At 46.6% G+C, this 19,573-nt stretch overlaps 1 protein-coding gene across 5 annotated transcripts in view; it reads left to right on the top strand.

Moving 5' to 3' along the window:
• Nucleotides 1-1,821: 1,821 nt before the first annotated feature.
• Nucleotides 1,822-19,573, top strand: part of LOC140401808 (uncharacterized) — a 113,297-nt gene continuing 95,545 nt past the window's right edge. Inside the window, exons 1-2 of one of the 5 annotated variants that reach the window (XM_072489823.1) lie at nucleotides 1,822-1,922; nucleotides 12,889-14,265. In XM_072489823.1, coding sequence (XP_072345924.1) covers nucleotides 13,372-14,265 — 894 coding nt within the window. In that variant the 5' untranslated portion in view covers nucleotides 1,822-1,922; nucleotides 12,889-13,371. The other 4 variants (XM_072489819.1, XM_072489822.1, XM_072489821.1 and 1 more) reach the window with 4 other exon arrangements.

Raw genomic sequence — 19,573 nt, 5'->3', positions numbered from 1 at the left:
AGCTGCGACGGGGGCCTGTTCCCGTGGCTGCCCCCCTCATCACTGGGTCTGGCCCGCCTGCGTCTCCGCACTCGCGCTAGATGGGGCGTCGTCTCCCTGGTGTTCCGGGTCTGTCCGTGGCTCGTGGCCGTCCTGGATCTTCCTGGGGGCGTCATATGCCTGATGGGACGAGTCTGTCTCTGGCTCGTGGTCACCGGGGATGGGTGGGTCGACGTTTGGTCCTGCAATACACAATACAGCATGCATGGTTAGACACGCAGATGGGGATATGGGGGAAGGGGGATATGGGGGAAGGGGGATATGGGGAAAAGGATATGGGGATAAGGGGGAAGGGGATATGGGGGAAGAGGGATAAGGGGGATATGGGGGAAGGGGGAAAGGGGGCAGGCAGTGGGGGGTCTCACTTGGTGGTCTCACTTGGTGGTGCGCCCCCGACCGCTGCATCCGCAACCGCCGGGTCCTCGGGTCCGCCTGCAAGTTCCAGGGCCCACTCTTCATGGATGGTGAGTGGTCGCAATTCGGGTGGACCCCCTCCGGTCCTCTCACACTCCCGGTTGTTGTGAGCGTGCTTCTCCTGTGGGGGGCGGGAGGGTGGCAGGGATAAAGGGCAACAGTGTTAGGCAAACGTATACATGCGGACCAGCGGTTGTGTGTATGTTGGCAGAGGTTCACAACCCATCCTGCCACTGCAGCCTGAATGGGTGGGTGCAGCCATGTCAGTTGCACCTAGGGCTGTGCCGCACATCGGAGGTGGGGGGGGGGGGGGGGGGTACTCAACCTGGCTGCCCTGACAAGGTCATTGATCTTCTTATGACACTAGACGCCTGTCCTTACTGTCACAGCCACGGCACTGACGGTCTCTGCCACCTCCCTCCACAAGCGCCGGCTGAGGCTTGGTGCGACCCTGAGGGGTACAGGGCCTCCCGCCTCTGCGTCCAGGAGCACCTCGATGTCCCGCTCCTGGAACCTCGGCGCTGCGCGGCGGGCGGCCATTTTGACGGGTCTCCGGGGTCTCCTCTGCTGCGACGCGGGGGGGGGGGGGGAGGGGTGTCCTTTGTGCTGCGACGCCTCACGGCGTCACTGACGGCACGCGCGTCCGTGACGGGTGACGCCGTCACGAATGGCGTCACGCCGCTGCTAGCCCTTTCCCAGCTGGAGAATTCGCGACGTTCCGGGGGATCCGACGCCAGTCATTCACGCCGTTTTTGCCGCCGGGTTCGGGCCATCGCACTGATTCACGGAGAATCCCGCCCATGAACTCTGTCACCTTTGTCTCAATGGTAACACATATTGATGCATTGCATAATACTGTTGGGGTTTACCTCCGCTATTTTAATTCGCACCTGCCATCAGCAGCATATTATGTGTGTATGTCACAGACAAGACTGTTAAGGCAAGTAGTTTAGATGCATATGGACGCATTGATCTAAAGCTGGGTATTTGAAGCAGTATATGGACAGGGAGAGGTGGACACATTTTACAGTCATTGTCACACATCCATGTTCTGGATAATTCAGAAATAAACACCTTTAAGCAATCAAATGCATACTTATGAAAAATAAATACTTAGTGGATAAGTTTACAAGTGTGTCAATGAGTGAATGCCACATACTGGTATACCACCCCTCCCCTCCCCCCCTAATTCTGCAGACGTGCAGTAGTATAGAAGCGAGCAAGAAACGTGCAAGAAGCGAGTTGCCCTATCACCTGAGCTGGGTTCAGCAAACCTACCTACAGGCCAGAGGGAAAGGAAAGGCCGGGTCAGAGGGAAAGGAAAGGACGGGGCAGTGGGAAAGGAAAGGCAGTGGGTAAAGCTGTGTTGCAGCATTGCTGCAGAGATGCATCAAGTGCCACTCAACGGATACATGCCACAAAGCAAGATGCCGGAAATACCCAGCAGGTCAGGTAGCATCCGTGGAGAGGTAATAAAACCTTTTGGTCTTGAAAACCTGTGACTCCCAATCAATTGCACGCAACCCATTGCGGCATAAGAGCGAAATCGGTTGCGACTGGTGGAAAACCTGAAACAGAAAATGGTGGAAACACTCTTCAGACCTGAGAAAGAGAGTCTGCGCTGAGATCAGGTCATCCACCTGAGACCAGCTTCCTATTGCCTGGCAATGCTTTTGTGTGAGACTCCAGGCAATGTGTGAGGAGCAGCAGCTCCCTGCTGTCCAGGCGCTCAGAGGGGTTGGGCTGGGTGACGTGTGTAACAAATCCCGGAGTGGAGTTGCTGGAGGCGGACTGCTGATAAACTGTGTATCTCCCGGCTCTTTCCTGGGGAGCGGTGGAGTCGTCCGGTCACAGGTACCATGTAGCTCACAGGCTGGCACAGAGGGGAGGAGGGGGCGCAAAGCAGAGGATGGCATGGGGATTGGGCTGTTCTCCGGGGTTTGTTTCTGTGTGCTCTTCAGTTTTCCAGGCTGAAGGGTCTGCCGGCTCCGCCTGTGCTGGTCCCAGTGCAGGGGCTGCCTGCTGAGCAAGTTCCCGAGCTCCCGCACAGCACCTCTCTCCCTCGCGGGATGCTGGGGTTAAACACAGATCGGCGAACTTTAACTAGTGGAAGCGGCACCGGAAAAATGTAGGGGTTGAATTTATGCAAAAAGAGCTCAATCATAAATTCCTTATTTTTTTCAAGAGTTGAGGTGCTTCTAATCAGCTCACGTTTAACCGGATAATACGGGCACTTCGTTTCAAATAAGTGGGAATTTTACCAGGTCTGTTTTAAGCACTGGCTGGAAAGGTGTGTACTTGTTACATGTCCATTCTTAACAGAGATTTGAAGCAGCGCACAGCAGCATTGGGAGAGAGATTTGTCTTCACTCTGGGGAATTCTTCCTCGAGGGGGTTTGTTAATCTGCCATCATTTCACCCCTGTCGGCATGAATGTGTTTTCTTTCAACTTTATAAGGTAATAGCAGATTGTGAAATTGAACTGATAAACGGTTGTCACTTCCGGGTGTGAGGTGATCCTAATCCTGGACCGATAAGTGCATTCATATCTTGTTTTGCACTGCTGTTTGTAACAATCCTCGTCTCCCAAGATCTAAGAGGTTTTAAGTCAATGCCTGTAATTCTATCAGTTATCATTGGTGAATGAATATCAGTGCAATGTTCTTGGAAATGTCCGATTTAAAAATACAGTAACACTAGTATAGTAAATTGCTAATGAAGAGGTTTCAGTGTTTTCAACGAGGTGTATGTCAAGGATTGAATGTAGCATTTTGCAAATTAAAAATCAAGAAGGTTCAGCAGAAACGTTTGCAAGCTCATGTACCTGTTGTTATCTCATTTTTGTTATACTGGAGCCCAGTCTAGGATGGTGACACAGGTTGAAAGTTTGTCCAGTCTTTTTTTGGCAGAGTTGGGATCGGGCTGGGAGAGAGTGTGTGTGTGTGTGGGGGGGGGGGGGGGGGGAGAAAGGTGGTGATTGATAACAACAAATTAATGACAGCAAATGGGGGAAAACTTTAAATATCTGGGATTTATGTGAAAGTTAGCAGGAGACACTTGTATGCAAAGGAAACCAGATAATATTTTTTGATGATCGTCTTCTCAATCGTTTCTGTTGCATTCCAAAAATAAATGCTGAGGAATTTTTAAAAATAGAAAACGGTGTTACCAAAGTTTGCATGACGAGATTTACCGGTTCAATTCGAAGGTGGAAATAAGATTTATTGTCAAACCTCGAGTGCTATTTGTAAATACAGTACTTACAAAAAGAAAGATTTGACTTTTTTTCCAATGAAAGTAAAACCACCCAAACTTGTGGGAGGATGGTTAGATCTGAAAAATAGGTTAAGGTGCAAATGAGCAGGAAGCATATACAATATTTTAAAGACGACTTTTAAATTCAATTTTTTTAAAGAAAAGTTTTGCCCAGTGCTGAACCTTTTAGAAATATTCTTACTGAAGTTTCTGAACGTTTCCCTCATTTAGTGTGTAAATTACAATCCAGAAGCTTTGGAGTTTATTTTTCTAAGATGCCTTTCATATTTGGCAATTGTTTCATCCAGCTTGTGTAGTCAACTTAGTCATTTATTTTGCTTTCTTTAGTGCAGCTGTCCCACCCTACCAATAAGGTATTTACTAAAAAATACTGCTTCCAAATACCACAATATATTTGAGATTGTCACAAATTTCAGAATCAGAAATAGGCTCAAGCTTAGAATTAGGGTGAACAGACTGTTTTAATTTAACTAGTTTACACAGCGAGAGAGACTATATGGATTGGGAGACTGATAGATTTAGATGTTTGGCAAGAGTGGGCAATTGAAAGTAGTGCATTTTGGGATGAGCCAAATGAGCAGCGATATTTTCCACAGATCTGCGGTTATTAAATTAATTATGTGAGCTTATTTTGAAGTGAGAGCAAAGTCTGCTTTTTTTTAAACATTTAACTTTTAGAAACTTCCTGTTGATGTTCACATACATGGGCATAATCTCTGCCTTGCCTCTTAATCTTTTTAGTAAGTTTGAGTAAATCATCGCCTTCTTGTCTGATAATCAATCTAAACACAATTAGTATAAATCCTCAAAAATGTCAATGTCAGTTGCACATTTTTCTATTTGTTCATTCTTTGCATTGGAATTTGATAACAAGTGTATTCCATATTGAATTTGTGAATCCTCTGGTTGTTCAGGGAGTAATGGGTGATGTCTTCCCTTAAAATAGCCTGACTATTGAATATTTTGAATTCGTAACACCCTTGTGCCATGCATTTCACTGAAGCCAAATTGCAACATTGACCAGCTGGAAAGGTTCCTCTGCCAACTTTGCCCAGTGTTTGAACACTGGAGGAGGGATCTTCGACTTCACCGGGAGCAGTTGTTTCTGGTTACCTTAAACTTGCGTAATTCACCGGTCAAAATAGCTGTTGGCTGTGAACTTTGTCATGCAACAAGTTTCCAAGGGCTCAAAGGTGACATGTGAACATAATGTTGTGATCATTAAAACAAGAGCAGAATACTGTGGATGCTGGAAATCTGAAATTAAAAACAGGAAATGATGGGAAAACACAGCAGATCTGGCAGCATCTGTGGAGGTGAAACCGAGCTGTAGGACGGGTCCCGCATCCCGTTGACAGCAGCCTTCGTCGCCGGGAAACCTGTGCGCCGGCGTGGGACTGAATTTCCTGCCAGTCATGAGACTTCCGGGTGCGGCGATGACCAGCTGAGTCGCACATTTCGGCAGCTCCCTGTGAAACGGACTTTTGGGCTCTTGATAGGAGCCCCAACGGCAATTTTGACGGCTAAAAACACTGTGCGGTAAACCAGAAGGGAATCCCCCCTGGATACGGATGGAAAAAGGAGGGGGAAGTGGCCAGATTGCAGTGGATCCTTTAGAACAGCGGCAAGGAAGGCAAGCAAAAACCAAGATGGCGTCGGAAGGTGGCAGTTTAACATGGGGCCCTGAACAACAAGAGTTCTTGAAATGCTGTGTGGAAGAGATCAAAAAGGAAATGAAGAAAGAGCTGTTGGCCCCGATACTACAGGCGATCGAAGGGCTAAAGGAGGAACAAAAGACCCAGGAGCGGGAGCTTCGGGTCGTGAAGGCAAAGGCAGCCGAGAATGAGGACGATATACAGGGCCTGGTGGTGAAGACGGAGACGCAGGAGGCACATCAGAAACTATGTGTGGAAAGGTTGGAGGCACTGGAAAACAACGCAAGGAGGAACAACCTGAGGATTCTTGGTCTTCCTGAAGGTGTGGAGGGAGCGGATGTCGGGGCATATGTGAGCACGATGCTGCACTCGTTAATGGGAGCGGAGGCCCCGGCAGGTCCGTTGGAGGTGGAGGGAGCATACCGAGTGATGGCGCGAGGACCGAGAGCAGGAGAAATTCCCAGAGCCATAGTGGTGAGATTCCTCCATTTTAAGGATAGAGAAATGGTCCTTAGATGGGCGAAGAAAACTCGGAGTAGTAAATGGGAGAAAGCGGTGATCCGCGTTTATCAAGACTGGAGTGCGGAGGTGGCGAGAAGGAGGGCGAGCTTTAATCGGGCCAAGGCAGTGCTTCATAAAAAGAAGATAAAATTTGGAATGCTGCAACCGGCAAGACTGTGGGTCACATATCGAGAGAGGCACCACTACTTTGAGACGGCGGATGAAGCGTGGACTTTTATTGTGGAAGAAAAACTGGAATGAGCGGGTTATTAAAAAGAACGTTCGAACAAAGTGGTGGGGCGAATGTGGGGGGCAAAGAGGGGGGTTAAAAAGGGGGGAAAGAGGAGTTTTATGTACTAATCCTGCGATGTGGTAACTTTTCTCTCTCCCACAGGTGGTGATGGGGGGAGGAGGGGAGGTGGAGGAGATGGGGCGTTGGCCATTGGGGGCGGGGCCAAGGGAGAAGCACGGGCTTGGTTCCCGCGCTATGATAATCATGGCGAGAATAGAGAAGCAGGAAGGAGGGGGCGTCGCACGGTGCGAGCCGAGGTCACGGGGGGAAGCCGAGGTCAGCCAGAGTTTGCTGACTTCTGGGAGCAACATGGGGGGAGTAATTACGCTAGCGGGGGATCTAGCGGGGGGGGTGGGAGGGGGGAATTACTGGGTTGCTGCTGCTGGGGAGAGGGGGGAGCTGGTATGGGAGAGGATGGGCGGGGGGGCACCGCCTGGGGAGATACAGCTGCGTGGGAACCGGGTGAGGAGCTGGAAAAAGGTGATGGCTAATCGACAAGGGGGGGGGGGTAGGAAGCCCCCCAACTCGGCTGATCACGTGGAACGTGAGAGGGCTGAACGGGCCGATCAAGAGGGCACGGGTACTCGCACACCTTAAGAAACTTTAGGCAGATGTGGTTATGTTACAGGAAACGCACCTGAAACTGATAGACCAGGTTAGGCTACGCAAAGGATGGGTGGGGCAGGTGTTCCATTCGGGGCTAGATGCGAAAAACAGGGGGGTGGCTATATTAGTGGGGAAGCGGGTAATGTTCGAGGCAAAGACTATAGTGGCGGATAACGGGGGCAGATACGTGATGGTGAGTGGCAAACTACAGGGGGAGACGGTGGTTTTGGTAAACGTATATGCCCCGAACTGGGATGATGCCAATTTTATGAGGCGGATGCTAGGACGCATTCCGGACCTAGAGATGGGAAAGCTGATAATGGGGGGAGATTTTAATACGGTGTTGGAACCAGGGCTGGATAGGTCGAAGTCCAGGACTGGAAGGAGGCCGGCAGCAGCCAAGGTACTTAAAGATTTTATGGAGCAGATGGGAGGTGTAGACCCGTGGAGATTTAGCAGACCTAGGAGTAAGGAGTTCTCGTTTTTCTCCTATGTCCATAAAGTCTACTCGCGAATAGACTTTTTTGTGCTGGGTAGGGCATTGATCCCGAAGGTGAGGGGAACGGAGTATACGGCTATAGCCATTTCGGATCACGCTCCACACTGGGTGGACTTGGAGATAGGGGAGGAAACAGGAGGGCGCCCACCCTGGAGAATGGACATGGGACTAATGGCAGATGAGGGGGGGTGTCTAAGGGTGAGGGGGTGCATTGAAAAGTACTTGGAACTCAATGATAATGGGGAGGTCCAGGTGGGAGTGGTCTGGGAGGCGTTGAAGGCGGTGGTTAGAGGGGAGCTGATATCAATAAGGGCACATAAAGGGAAGCAGGAGAGTAAGGAACGGGAGCGGTTGCTGCAAGAACTTTTGAGGGTGGACAGACAATATGCGGAAGCACCGGAGGAGGGACTGTACAGGGAAAGGCAAAGGCTACATGTAGAATTTGACTTGCTGACTACAGGCACTGCAGAGGCACAATGGAGGAAGGCACAGGGTGTACAGTACGAATATGGGGAGAAGGCGAGCAGGTTGCTGGCACACCAATTGAGGAAAAGGGGAGCAGCGAGGGAAATAGGGGGAGTGAGGGATGAGGAAGGAGAGGGGGAGCGGAGAGAGTGAATGGAGTGTTCAAGACATTTTATAAAAAATTATATGAAGCTCAACCCCCGGATGGGAGGGAGAGAATGATGGGCTTCTTGGATCGGCTGGAATTTCCCAAGGTGGAAGAGCAGGAAAGGGTGGGACTGGGAGCACAGATCGAGGTAGAAGAAGTGGTGAAAGGAATTAGGAGCATGCAGGCGGGAAAGGCCCCGGGACCGGATGGATTCCCAGTCAAATTCTATAGAAAATATGTGGACTTGCTCGCCCCGGTACTGACGAGGACCTTTAATGAGGCAAAGGAAAGGGGACAACTGCCCCCGACTATGTCTGAAGCAACGATATCGCTTCTCTTAAAGAAGGAAAAGGACCCGCTACAATGCGGGTCCTATAGACCTATTTCCCTCCTAAATGTAGATGCTAAGGTCCTGGCCAAGGTAATGGCAATGAGAATAGAGGAATGTGTCCCGGGGGTGGTCCACGAGGACCAAACTGGGTTTGTGAAGGGGAGACAGCTGAACACGAATATACGGAGGTTGTTAGGGGTAATGATGATGGCCCCACCAGAGGGAGAAACGGAGATAGTAGTGGCGATGGATGCCGAGAAAGCATTTGATAGAGTGGAGTGGGATTATTTGTGGGAGGTGTTGAGGAGATTTGGTTTTGGAGAGGGGTATGTTAGATGGGTGCAGCTGTTGTATAGGACCCCAGTGGCGAGCGTGGTCACGAATGGACGGGGATCTGCATATTTTCGGCTCCATAGAGGGACAAGGCAGGGATACCCTCTGTCCCCATTATTGTTTGCACTGGCGATTGAGCCCCTGGCGATAGCGTTGAGGGGTTCCAAGAAGTGGAGGGGAGTACTTAGGGGAGGAGAAGAGCACCGGGTATCTTTGTATGCGGACGATTTGCTACTATACGTGGCGGACCCGGCGGAGGGGATGCCAGAAATAATGCAGATACTTGGGGAGTTTGGGGATTTTTCAGGGTATAAATTGAACATGGGGAAAAGTGAGTTGTTTGTGGTGCATCCAGGGGAGCAGAGTAGAGAAATAGAGGACCTACCGTTGAGGAAGGTAACAAGGGACTTTCGTTACCTGGGGATCCAGATAGCTAAGAATTGGGGCACATTGCATAGGTTAAATTTAACGCGGTTGGTGGAACAGATGGAGGAGGATTTCAAGAGATGGGATATGGTATCCCTGTCAATGGCAGGGAGGGTGCAGGCGGTTAAGATGGTGGTCCTCCCGAGATTCCTCTTTGTGTTTCAGTGCCTCCCGGTGGTGATTACGAAGGCTTTTTTTAAAAGGATTGAAAAGAGCATCATGGGTTTTGTGTGGGCCGGGAAGACCCCGAGAGTGAGGAAGGGATTCTTACAGCGTAGCAGGGATAGGGGGGGGCTGGCACTACCGAGCCTAAGTGAGTATTATTGGGCCGCTAATATTTCAATGGTGAGTAAGTGGATGGGAGAGGAGGAGGGAGCGGCGTGGAAGAGATTAGAGAGGGCGTCCTGTAGGGGGACTAGCCTACAGGCTATGGTGACAGCCCCATTGCCGTTCTCACCGAGGAACTACCCCACAAGCCCGGTGGTGGTGGCTACACTGAAGATTTGGGGACAGTGGAGACGGCATAGGGGAAAGACTGGAGCCTTGGGGGGGTCCCCGATAAGAAGCAACCATAGGTTTGCCCCGGGGGGAATGGATGGGGATATGGAATGTGGCAAAGAGCAGGAATAACGCAACTGAAAGATCTGTTTGTGGATGGGAAGTTCGCGAGTCTGGGAGCGCTGACCGAGAAATATGGGTTGCCCCAAGGGAATGCATTCAGGTATATGCAACTGAGGGCTTTTGCGAGGCAACAGGTGAGGGAATTCCCGCAGCTCCCGACACAAGAGGTGCAGGACAGAGTGATCTCAAAGACATGGGTGGGGGATGGTAAGGTGTCAGATATGTATAGGGAAATGAGGGACGAAGGGGAGACTATGGTAGATGAACTAAAAGGGAAATGGGAAGAAGAGCTGGTGGAGGAGATCGAGGAGGGGCTGTGGGCAGATGCCCTAAGCAGGGTAAACTCGTCGTCCACGTGTGCCAGGCTAAGCCTGATTCAGTTTAAGGTATTACACAGGGCACATATGACTGGAGCACGGCTCAGTAAATTTTTTGGGGTGGAGGATAGGTGTGCGAGGTGCTCGAAAAGCCCAGCGAATCATACCCATATGTTTTGGTCATGCCCGGCACTACAGGGGTTTTGGATGGGGGTGACAAAGGTGCTTTCAAAAGTAGTAGGAGTCCGGGTCGAACCAAGCTGGGGGTTGGCTATATTTGGGGTTGCACAAGAGCCGGGAGTGCAGGGGGCGAGAGAGGCCGATGTTTTGGCCTTTGCGTCCCTAGTAGCCCGGCGCAGGATATTGCTAATGTGGAAAGAAGCCAAGCCCCCGGGGGTGGAGAACTGGATAAATGACATGGCGGGGTTTATAAAGCTAGAGCGGATTAAGTTCGTCCTAAGGGGGTCGGCTCAAGGGTTCACCAGGCGGTGGCAACCGTTCGTTGAATACCTCGCAGAAAGATAGACGGAATGGGAAAAAGAAGGCAGCAGCAGCAGCCCAGGATCGGGGGCGGGGGGGGGGGTGGAGGAGGAACCAGAAGGACTCTCAGGGTTAATATATACTGTATAGTATGTATAGGTCGTTGCTACAGATAATTATATATTGGACTGTTAAATTATATTTTTGGAGAGTGTTACTTGTGACAAGGCAGTTGCCAATTAGGGCTAGTTTTCATTTTTGTTATTTATTATTTATTCATTTTTTGTTTATAAAATAGGTCATTGTTATTTGTGTTGTTATAATATTGTGTAAAGGATGCACAATGTACTGTGTTGGTTGACCAAAAATTTTCAATAAAATATTTAATAAAAAAAAAAAGAATTTCCTGCCAGTGTGAACAGATGGTAAATCTCACCCATAAAGACTCGAAATGTTAACTTTCCACAGTTGCTGCAGACCTTCTGTGTTTTTCCAGCATTTCCTGTTTTTGTGTTGACATCATTGTTCTGGTCAACTCAAGATACTGTTAGGACACAACTCAAATACTCCAATTAATATAATAATCTTTATTATTGTCATAAGTAAGCTGACATTAACACTTCAATGAAGTTACTGTGAAAATCCCCTAGTCACCACACTCCGGTGCCTGTTCGGGTACACTGAGGGAGAACTCCGAATGCCCCGTTCACCTAACAGCACGTCTTTCAGGACTTGTAAGGGGAAACCGGAGGAAACCCACGCAGACACTGAGAGAACATGCAGTCTCCGCACAGACAGTGACCCAAGCCGGGTATCGAACCTGGGACCCTGGTGCTGTGAAGCCACAGTGATAACCACTGTGCTACCATCCCGCCTTTAAAAATTGACTAAATTAATTTAAAGATTTTTAAAGATCTATCCTACTGGGTGTTATGCAACATCAATGCAACTTTTAAATATTCATATTGTTTCTTCCAAATTCAAAAATAATTCATTTTTTAAAATATCGATTTAACCTGGTAGCAACACTCTTACCTCTAGTCAGAAGATCATGGATTTAAGTCCAGCTCATTTGTAGTGGTAAGGGATTGTCAGAGGTGCTGCCATTCAGATGAGAAGTTAAACCAAGGTCTTGTTTTCCTTTGCCACTGACTGAATGTGAAAGATCCCACAGTATCACTGTTAAAGAAAAGTGTGGAGTCTTTCCAATGCCCTAGTTAACATACCTCCTTCAGCCAACACCAATAAACCAAGTTTTCTGGTCATTTATTCATCTGCTTTCTTACTGCCACTTTCTATTCTCTTTTTTTCTTACTTTTCAACTCCTTTTTTCTAAAATAGTAGAATGGGAAGCATATTGAATAGAAGTATTTGAAGGACGGAACAGTGGTTAACACTGCTGCCTCGCGGCGCTGAGGACCTGGGTTCGATCCCGACCCTGGGTCACTGTCCGTGTGGAGTTTGCATATTCTCCCCGTGTTTGCTTGGGTCTCACCCCCACAACCCAAAGATGTGCAGAGTAGGTGGATTATCCACGCTAAGTTGTCCCTTAATTGGAAAAAAAAAAGAATTGGGCACTTTAAATTTATTTAAAAATCTTGAGGTTAAATCACTGGTAATACTTCCATGCCAATAGTGGGAGTATTACAAATAATCTCAATACCCCAAGATAGGGAAATCATAGAATAGAATCTACAGTGGATAAGGAGGCCATTTGGCCCATTGAGTTTGCACCGACACTCTAAAATAGCACCCTAACTATGTCTACTCCCCCCACCCTATATCCGTAACCCCACCTAGCCTGCACATCTTTGGACACTAAGAGGCAATGTAGCATGGTCAACCCACTTTAACTGCACATCTTTGGACTGAGGGAGATACTGGAGCACCCAGAGGAAACCCACGCAGACATGAGGAGAAAATACAAACTCCACACGGACAGACACCCAAGGCCGGAATTGAACCTAGATCCCTGGCACTGTGAGGCAGCAGTGCCACCCACTGTGCGACCCCAAAATCATCCCAAGTTTGTATTCCTATTTTGTTTCACAAAGTTCCCTGTTGGAAAATGTTGTGGGCAGCCAGCAAGAATGATTAGGTGTGATTTTGATGTGTCTTATGGATGTACCACAGGCTGATTCATCATCTTTTGGTGCTGAAACTTATACAGGAACAGAGGAGGAAACTAGTGTTTACTTATTGGCAAACTACAGAGTCTCCGCACAAATACAGTTTTCTAAACCTTTCTTTACATTCATTTTTGAGATATGGGCTTTCATAAACCAACATTTATTGTCCTTCCCTTGTTACCCCTGAGAAAGTTGTTGAGAGCTGCCCTCCTTGAACTGCTGTTAGATTGTTTAATAAGCCAGAATTGACGTTGGTCTGGGTATAGAAGTATTTTGTGTACTTCCATAATACCATGCCTGATCTAACAAATATGCAAAGAATGTTTCACTTTGTTATTTTTCATTTCTTTTCACAGACTGCAGGAGACAACTGGCACAACTGCTGAAGGTCAAATGAAAACAACACTAGCCACGATGGGAATACAACCCAATCTATGAAAGCATAAACTCCAAAATAAAGTTAAATGTCTGTTCAAAATTTGCAAATGTGGCTTGCAAATTAATACAAAAATTTCCATGGTATGCAAACTGCAATGCAGTTCAGTAAACAAAGACTGACCTATTTTCCTTTTTAAATCAATTTCATTGGTAACTTTAAACTGAGATACGTGAAGTGAAGTGTATTGAGTGGCACGGAAGCGAGAAACAGAAGAGTAATGGAAGTAGTTTTCCATTTTTACTTCAGAACTATTCAATCCTTTGTGAATTATTTTTGAATTATCTTTGTACGCCTCCATGGTAGTACTGTCATCAACCATGTGCTATCGACATGATCACTGGCGTTACAGATTATCAAGAAAGATTGCCAGCAGTACATTTGCAACAGGAAGAAAATGTAAATGCAAATAACTTTTCCCCAGAACATGGCAGAATGCTTCATGAGACTGACTGGCATAACTGGAAATGTGGAAGCTTCTATCCCTTTGGATGATTGTGGATTAGATGTGAACCAGAATTGTTTGGAGCCACAAGATCTTGGTGAAGTTGTCAAAATCCAAAGAGAGACAACCGTACTGGAAATTCATAAATCTTTCAATTCAGAAGCACTAAATCCCAGTGATTCAATTAATGCCAACCCAACAGGCTACATGGGGGATCCTATTAATGACATGAAGCATAACTTAAATGGAGCTGATTTAGTGGGTGTGAGAGAGGGTACACAGCATAATTCTTCAACAAATGAATCAACATTTGCATCAAAAGATGAAGAAGGCAATGAGTTATGGAGTGACTTTGCAGGTTACAGTAAAACCTCTCAATTTTGTGGTACTTTTCGTGAATTGTCTTTGAGGGAGAAGGATGATTTTTCTGGGAAAAGTTTCTGGGAGCAGAGCTCCATTAAAGGCAGCTTCACGAATCATCACTTTCCAATCCAACGCCATAAATCTTCAAATCGCAAATGTGAAAATGAATTGAACGCCTCCGTTTCAGTTACCGATGTTTGTATTCCAAAGATCAGCATGTCAAAATTAAACGTTTCTGAGAAGGCTGAAGAGGAACTACTTAGAGGCCACAATCCAGGCCAGTCTGCAGCTTTTGTTGATTACAGCTTCACTGATTCTGCAGTAAATGGGACAACTTTTGAAAGGAATGGCCAGTTAGTTGGCGACACACTTCAGACTGATTGTACTGAAACTGAATTTTCAGGCTTTGGTGCAACTGAAGCTTTGTGCCCTATGAACTCTCCGTTTTCAGAAAACCAGGAGATCCTCTCTGCAAGTTCAGCTCTGAAGGTTAGTCTTACAAGTTCTTTTGTAAACAAATGATCATCAAGATAATGGCTTGGGAGAATTGCTGAGGTTTAACCTTTGGAGAATTGAATTAATTACTGGTAGAAAGTAAACATTGAAAATGTTGGAAACACTCATCAAGTCAGGCAAAATCTGTAAAGGAAGGAAAACAGCCTGATGTGGCTTTAAGTTAATTATTTCTTCAGGTTTCCAACATATTTGCAAAAGTGTGTTTTGATTAGTTGCAAAGACAACGTTAAGCTGAGGAATGACTCAACTTTAACCTTTCATTTTGCTTCTTATATGATCTGACCCCAAAATATTTCAACCAGGATATCATCTGTATTTGCCATGTTTAGCAGAAGTCCCCCCAAAAATCTACTGAAACAAAACAATGAGGCAATATAAAAACTGATATTGGAAGAGATGTTGATGGTGAAACTCCTGGAGTGAGTTGCAAGGCTATAATCGCCAGTTTATCTGGAGAAAGGAAGTTAAATTACAAATTCATATCTGTTAACTGATATCTTGTACAGTTGAGATCTTTATTTTCTTCTGAATTTGCTGCAATATTGCCAAAAAATATGCACTGCAAAGGGAGAAGAAATAGATTGTTTCTTTGTCATTTATGTAGCTTTTTTTTATCGCCACTTAGTGTGATTTAGGAATTTAGCATATTCTGGGCAACAGACTAATGATGGCAAAACCCATATATTGAAAGATTGGTTAAGTGAATGGGGGTGACAAAAATGTAAATGCTGGATTTACATTTAAGTACTGAACCTTTCCTCGAAGTTTAGTGTAAGAATAGAAAACATGGAAAAGTGCTGAGGAGCAATTTTCCGCATAAGGGAGTGTGTGAAATGTCAAATCAAGGTGACGCCAAGGTTACAAACCACCCCAGCTGTATAATATTACTAAGTAGGAGAGGATTGAACACCTGCTCCCCAGTTCTCAAAAAACAATGATGAGAGGAGAACAATTTCAATTTGAGGCTCCTATTGTTTCTAATTTACATAAATTAGGATTGGATATGAACTTCATGGAGGTTGGAGGGTAGAAAGCTGGGCAGGAGAGCATTGTGATAGAACATACAGTGCAGAAGGAGGCCATTCGGCCCATCGTGTCTGCACCGACCCACTTAAGCCCTCACTTCCCCCCCCTATCCCTGTAACCCAATAACCCCTCCTAACCTTTTTGCTCACTAAGGGCAATTTATCATGGCCAATCTACCTAACCTGCACGTCTTTGGATAGTCAATTCAGAAGATAAAAGTATGTTTGAGGATTTTGGCAACAGGTGGGCAATTTTTGGAGATGATTTGGGGTTGGAAACATAGATTGGGGTCAAATAAACCATCAAAGTTGCAAACAGTCTGGTTTACCCTTTGAAATGGTCAGGGAGAGAGATGGGGATATAGAGTTCGTTGAGGGATGGGGGACATGGAGTTCATGGCAGGCCCTGATTCTATGGATTCACTCTTTACAAAAGTTTAAATGTAGGAAGCTCACCTTCTACAAGTCTGAATGTCTAAGAACAGGGAGGCAATGGAGCATTCAAGAGAACCAGGGAATGGTGGAAAATAGAATTGAGTATCATTCTGTGAAATTTAATCCTATTCTTTGGAAGGAACAAAATATAGATGGGGAAGGGTCAAGGATTGATCCATAGGAATTCCAGAGGTAATGGCATGGTGTCCAAAGTGAAGCCATTAATAGAAATGCTATGGTTATGATCGAATACTGAAGGGTAGAACTAAGCAAGGGCAGTTCCATTGAATTGGGCAAAGAAAGAAAGGCAATGGAGATGGACAGCATGGTGGCACAGTGGTTAGCACTGATGCCTCACAGCGCCAGGGACCCTAGATCACTTCTAGCCTTGGGTGACTGCGTGGAGTTTGTACCTTAGAATTTACCTGAGAAGGAGGCCATTCGGCCCATCGAGTCTACACCGGCCCCTGAAAGAGCGCCCTACCTAAGCCCATACCTCGACCCTATCCCCCTGACCCAGCAACCCCACCTAACTTTTGGACACTACGGGGCAATTTAGCGTGACCAATCCACCTAACCTCTACATCTTTGGACTGTGGGAGGAAACCGGAGCACCCGGAAGAAACCCACACAGACACGTGCAGACTCCGCATAGACAATGACCCAAGCAGGGAATCGATCCCGGGTGCCTGACACTGTGAAGCAACAGTGCTAACGACTGTGCTACCTTTTCCCCGTGTCTGAGTGAGTTTCCTCCGGGTACTCCGGTTTCCTCCCACAGTACAAAGGTGTGCGGGTTAGGTGGATTGGCCGTGATAGATTGCCCCCTGGTGGGGTTACGGGTATAGGGTGGGGGTTTGGGCCTAGGTGGGTTACTCTTTCAGAGGGTCGGTGCAGACACGATGGGCTGAATGGCCTCCTTCTGCACTGCAGGGATTCTATAATAATATTCTATGATAAGATTGTGTGGCCAACCCAGTCAGAGGCTGCAGGAAGATCCCCTCAGCCGCAGAAAAATACTTTTCACTGTACTTCGGTACATGTGACAATAAATCAAATCAGAAAGAGAAGAGAATGTGCACCTTGTCACAATCACGTGATACCATTGGTAAACTTGATTTGGGCCATTTCAGTGCTGTGGTACCTATTGAGCGATTCAATAAAGTCACAAGAAAAGGAGATTGATGTTGAGATTATTAGTTTAGAAGGATGAAGCAGTCCAGGATGAGATTTTTTTCTTTGCAGAGGCAATAGTTCTGAAAGATGTAGGTTCACTGCGTGTACAGGTATAGCCATTTACAATGTATGTTAACACGGGGGAAACGGGAAGGGAAATTGGTTGGTCAGCATTTTAGTGAGAATGGAGTGACAAGAGCAAGAGGTGGATCTAATGGTTATGATTAACTGAATGAGGACATGAAGGAAAATAGAGGAGAAATTATGGAGTTTGGAATTGGAGAAAAAGGCAGCTTTAGGAGATTTACTGCTTATTGAGGTAAGAGGGAGAGGCAGGAGGTCTCAATCTCAATGACAAAGCCAGTAAGTAAGAAAGAAAACAGGGTTTAAGGAAATGGTCGACAGTGGAGAAAAGAAGCAACTTTACTTTCCAGACTGATTTTTAGAGTAGTGAGTGGACAAATCAGTTGCGCACAAGATGTGGTCAAGCTTGTTTCACGCTCTTGACAGAATGAAATTGGGCTCTATATCAGGGGTGATGGCCAGGGTGGGAGAAAGTAGTGGTTTTACTGGGAGCAAGGATAGCAAAAGGCCAAGTGAGGATGTGGTTGAGCAAATTGACAGCTGCAGGAGTATTGTTGTGAATGAAAGGCCAAGGCTACACTGTTTGTTTGGAGTTTAAAAGTGCAGCTGTTGTGATTTTTGTGGAGGGTTTTTCCAGTGATGAATGTAAAAGGGAACTGCGTTGTAAAGCTATATTGGGATACAATTGCTGAGATACAAAATGAGGTGATCGTAACGTATTTATTTTGTTCTGCTCACGAATATGTTGTTAAGCTTGGAAATATTCTCATTTTTGAGTTAACTGAAGAATTGTGTTTCATTTTACATCCTTCCTACCTTCACTGAAAGATGTTTATTCTTGCTAAAGGTGGTGTGATATATGTCCGTATCACGTTTAACTTCTGACTTTTTAAAATTTCCATTATGGGATGCCTCATCCTGCGTTTGCGTCCTTGCCCGTCCTGCCCATCTATGGTAAGGGGCTGGTTTGGCACAGTGGGCTAAACAGCTGGCTTGCAAAGCAGAACAAGGCCAGCAGCGCAGTTTCAATTCCCGTACCGGCCTCCCCAAACAGGTGCCGGAATGTGGCGACTAGGGGCTTTTCACAGTCACTTCATTTGAAGCCTACTTGAGGCAATAAGCGATTTTCATTTTACTCAATCTCTGTCAGGGATAGGATGATGCTTTCATCACAACCATCAGACTGGAATTGCATCTTTAGCTTAAACCACTTTAGCATCAGGCAGATGCATTCATCAACTAGAGGAAGACAGCACTGCCTGGTTATGTGATTAAGCCATTTCAAGGGCACCAAATCAGGTGGACTTTCAATCATCTGATGAAGAATAGAGAGAAAGCACCATAACCCAGGGGGCAGAGATTCATCTCGGATGCTGGTGCATAACAATCAAGTATTGAATTGTCTGCCTGCTTATACATACCCCCTGATATTTAGTTTTATTGCAGTCAATGGATTAAATATTCGATGCAGTATATACCGGGCAGCTAATTTGATATTGTCCGTTTTCCTCCACCGCCTGAGATTAATTTCTGCCCTTGTACTTTTTAAAAATTCATTTACATGATGTGGGTGTCGCTGGTTAGGCCAGCATTTATTGGCCATCCCTGGTTGCCCTTCAGAAGGTGGTGGTGAGTTGCCTTCTTGAACCGCTGCAGTCCCTGCGGTGTAGGTACACCCACAGTGCTGTTAGGGAGGGAGTTCCAGGATGTTGTCCCAGCGACAGTGAAGGAACAGCGATATGTTTCCAAGTCAGGTTGGTGAGTGACTTGGAGAACCTCCAGGTGGTGGGGATCCCGGGTATCTGCTGCCCTTGTCCTTCTACATGGCAGCGGTCATGGATTTGGAAGGTGTGCCTAAGGAATCTTGGTGAGTTACTGCAGTGCATCTTGTAGATGGTACACACGGCTGCCACTGTTCGGCGGTGGTGGAGGGTATGAATGTTTGTGTAGGGGGAGTAATCGGGGGGCTGCTTTGTCCTGGATGGTGTCAAGTTTCTTGAGTGTTGTTGGAGCTGTGCTCATCCAGGCAAGTGGGGAGTATTCCATCTCACTCCTGACTTGTGCCTTGTAGATGGTGGACAGGCTTTGGGGGGGGGGATCAGGAGGTGAGTTGCTTGCCGTAGGATTGTTAGCCTTTGACCTGCCCTGGTTGCTACAGTATTAATGTGGCTAGTCCAGTTCAGCTTCTGATCAGTGGTAACCTCCAGGATGTTGATTGTGGGGAATTCCGCAATGGCAATGCCACTGAATGTCAAGGGGCGGTGGTTAGATCCTCTCTCCACCTTGTAGCCTAAACCTTGTTAGCAACAGCCGAGGCTGTGGAAACTATGTTGCCATTGTATGTCCCTCAAGTTCTTTGGAACAAGATTGCAGGTTTTACCTCAGTACTATGTACTATTTAATATTAAGAGTTTCAAACAAGTTTAAACTAAACTGTTACGAGTTGTGCTCTGGCAGACATCTGTGTGCCTGATGAAGTGTTAGTAAATTGGATAGTTTTGAACTTGCTGTTGCACAGCTCTAGGTATTTTGTACATATAGTTAGGTTATTTTATACCTTG

This window comes from Scyliorhinus torazame, chromosome 2 (genome assembly GCF_047496885.1).
Source record: "Scyliorhinus torazame isolate Kashiwa2021f chromosome 2, sScyTor2.1, whole genome shotgun sequence".
In the NCBI taxonomy this organism is placed as follows: domain Eukaryota; kingdom Metazoa; phylum Chordata; class Chondrichthyes; order Carcharhiniformes; family Scyliorhinidae; genus Scyliorhinus; species Scyliorhinus torazame.
This window is presented reverse-complemented; position numbering and strand designations above follow the sequence as displayed.